This window comes from Lolium perenne, chromosome 1, assembly GCF_019359855.2.
Source record: "Lolium perenne isolate Kyuss_39 chromosome 1, Kyuss_2.0, whole genome shotgun sequence".
Taxonomy (NCBI): domain Eukaryota; kingdom Viridiplantae; phylum Streptophyta; class Magnoliopsida; order Poales; family Poaceae; genus Lolium; species Lolium perenne.
In genome coordinates, this window is record NC_067244.2 from 242927305 (window position 1) to 242930324 (window position 3020).

At 49.2% G+C, this 3020-nt stretch overlaps 1 protein-coding gene across 1 annotated transcript; it reads left to right on the forward strand.

Annotated features, from left to right (window-relative positions):
- The first annotated feature begins 595 nt into the window (after nucleotides 1-595).
- Nucleotides 596-2294, forward strand: LOC127327440 (uncharacterized). The gene is made up of 2 exons (XM_051354212.2): nucleotides 596-1676; nucleotides 1772-2294. The coding sequence occupies exons 1-2, from the start codon at nucleotides 981-983 to the stop codon at nucleotides 2012-2014; spliced, it is 939 nt and encodes a 312-aa protein (XP_051210172.1). The 5' UTR covers nucleotides 596-980; the 3' UTR covers nucleotides 2015-2294.
- The last annotated feature ends 726 nt before the right edge of the window (nucleotides 2295-3020 follow it).

A 3020-nucleotide genomic window follows, 5' to 3' on the forward strand; every position in this document is an offset into this window, starting at 1 on the left:
TGGAATGATGTTGGCCGAAAGGTACAGATTGTGCGAGAAAGAAAAAAAAGGGTAGATGGGTGGATGGTTTCACTGTCCAAGCAAGAGAACCAGCTAGAATACATGTGTACAAACCGGCATCCGATGCCATGTATTGTTCTCCCTCCGTCGTCTCATGAAACTTGTCAAAATTTAGATGTCTTTAGTGTCTAGATACATCAGAATTTAGATAACTCTCATACAACTTTTATAGGAGGGAGTATGTATGTATGTTCAGCGCAGCGGCTAGTTTCAGAATTCAGATGGAGAAGATGAGCACAGGAGAGACAGCCATATGCAGCAACACTATGGTGTTTTAACTGAATCTATCTATACATGAGCGCGCACGTTACAGATCGGCTGCCGCCCATGATGTGGCAGCATCGAATCTCTTGGTAGACATACAGACCTCGTGGATGCCATCTCAGCATCATCGTTAAACTGGCCAATTGATGTAAATTTATACTGTATATAAGCACATTAGGTAGTACAGAGAGAGACCGGAGAACTTGCCCGCGGAACGGAACAAAACAAAATTTCTTGTAGTCACATACAGCTCAGGAATCTGTGCGATGTAGATCGTCCAATAACGGGCTGATTCCGACATACATGGTGTGCCTGCACCCCTGCAAGCAGGATAGGCAGGTTCGATGTGCGTTAACAAATGTATTTCCTGTACAATTTGATTTTGTCGCCTGATGTGCAGTCTGCTGGTCTTGTCTGGTAGGCCAAGTAGCCAGTAGCACACTGACTGAACTGACTCCAAGAGCTAGAAAAATTTCGACTTGGAGTAGCTAGTCTCATCAGTTTTGGTCCCTCCTTTGCTTCCAAAGTTGCAAGTTTAAAAGCGCGCTCCTTCGGCGGTGGGCACACACAGACAAGGAGAAGTAGAGGAGAATCATCATCGCCAGCACCTCGCCACCAACCAAACCCAGAGCTCCCAAAGTGATCGACATCCATCCATGGCGTCTATGCTTCTCAAGGGCGTGCACAAGAGGCTGGGCCTGCCGACCATCAACATCTCCTGCTCCTCCGCCGACGCCACCTCCGTCGTCGCCAGCACCGGCCCTGGCAGCGGCAGCAGCAGCCGGTTCATCGACCGCCACTCCCCGCGCCTCCGCGACCCCCACCGCACCTCGACCTCCGCCTCCACCAAGCCGCCAAGGCCGAGGTTCGACAGCGACAACGCCAGAGACTCCTTAGCCTCTTCCCCGAACTCCAACCTGCAACAAGGGCACGGCAGCAAGAAGAAGAAAAAGAGCAGTACTGGCCAAGCTGCTGCTAGTGCTAATGGCCCAAGGTCTTCGGAGAAGAGGCTGGTCAGCCCCGCGACGTCCTCCAGGTTTCTCCTCAACTCCTCTAGGATGCAGTCCGACGACCTCGGCGTCGACATGCTCGCTCTCCCTCCGCCTCCGCCGCCACCGTCCTTTATCGACGTGTTCCCCGGTAAGGACGCGACCTTACCGGCCTGGCCCGTGCACTTCGCCGAGGACAAAGACAAATCATCGGTAGTGCAAGTAGCAGAGACTAGTTCGTCAGGGTCTTCCTCTGCTTCGTCTTCGTCAGAGATCACAACTGCGCCGGTGGACAAAGATGGCCAAGACCAGGAAGAGGTGATGAAGAGGTCGTCCTCCACGAGAAGAACACAGGCAGGACAGGTACATGTTGTTAATTGTTATACTACCATAGTATAGTAGTGTATATGAACTGACGAAATCTCTCCATGATGACTGAAGCAACTCATCTGTTGCAGGTGGTGGTGGTTCTGCGGGTGTCGCTGCACTGCAAGGGCTGCGCGGGCAAGGTGAAGAAGCACATCGCCAAGATGGAAGGGGTCACCTCCTTCGACATCGACATCGCCAGCAAGAAGGTCACGGTGGTCGGCGCCGTCACGCCGCTCGGCGTCCTCAACAGCGTCTCCAAGGTCAAGCCCGCGCAGTTCTGGCCCTCGCCGCCGCGAACAACATGTCCACCGCGCGCATCCGCATCCTTCTGAAGAATCTCCATGGTCGATCGATCTGGATCAGAGATATAATTTAGTGTTAGTTCAGGCGATTTTAGTTAGTGCCAGTGCCTCGAAGATTGCTGCTTGCCTGACAGCCACGTACGTACTGTAATCTGCAGCAGCTCTCTGGAGTATCTTTCTTTCTTTTTTCATTGAAAGAAACGTAACTGCAGCTTTGTGTTGTGTTGTGCACCCATTTCCCAAGCCTGTGTTCTGACTGAAATCAAATCCTGTAGTACTTTGTCTTATCGCCTGTTCTTTTGTTTTCTGAATTTCAAACAGAAGATAAACTACTCGTGCACTCACACAGAAGTCTACAAAACATCTTACATATTCTAAAAGCAAGAAGAAAAGGGGAGTAAAGGTGAGTGGAAAAAGGGGAGAATCGAACTTATCCTGGGAGTGCCTGTTTGTCATTGTTTAGTGCACATTTTGATTCTGTTCCGATGGACGAGATCGATCACATTTTGGATTATTATTCTATTATTTCTATCATCACTAGCAGCAGCATCAGCAGTAAAGATGCAAAAGAGAGGCCATCGATTCCTCCAAATTGATTTAAATCATTAGCCGTGCACATCAGCAGTCCAACAGGAGTGTGAAAGATGAAATTATACGCCAAAACAGACACCTAAACAAACCAGGACTTCCCAATGGTAGCCGCAAGCTTGGACGTGAACATTACTCTGGTCTGGTCTAGCAAAAAAAAAAAAAAAAAAATCTTTTCCCTTTCAGGGTCTATTCGTTTTGTTGGGAAAAAAATCCAGACGTGGAACTGATCCAGGCTTGGATTTGGTTGATCCCGTTCCTTCACCTAATCCCCACTAACCTCTATTCATTCGTTCCCCTAACTTCATATGTATTTCAAAACGGTTCGGTTAATCCTTGCTAGGCCACAAGCCACCCCTGGCTTGCTCGCTCGTGTCAGGGAAATTCGTCCAGACATCATGTGGGGATGATTTCTTTCTAGACAAATCAATGGAGATAGAGGGAATAT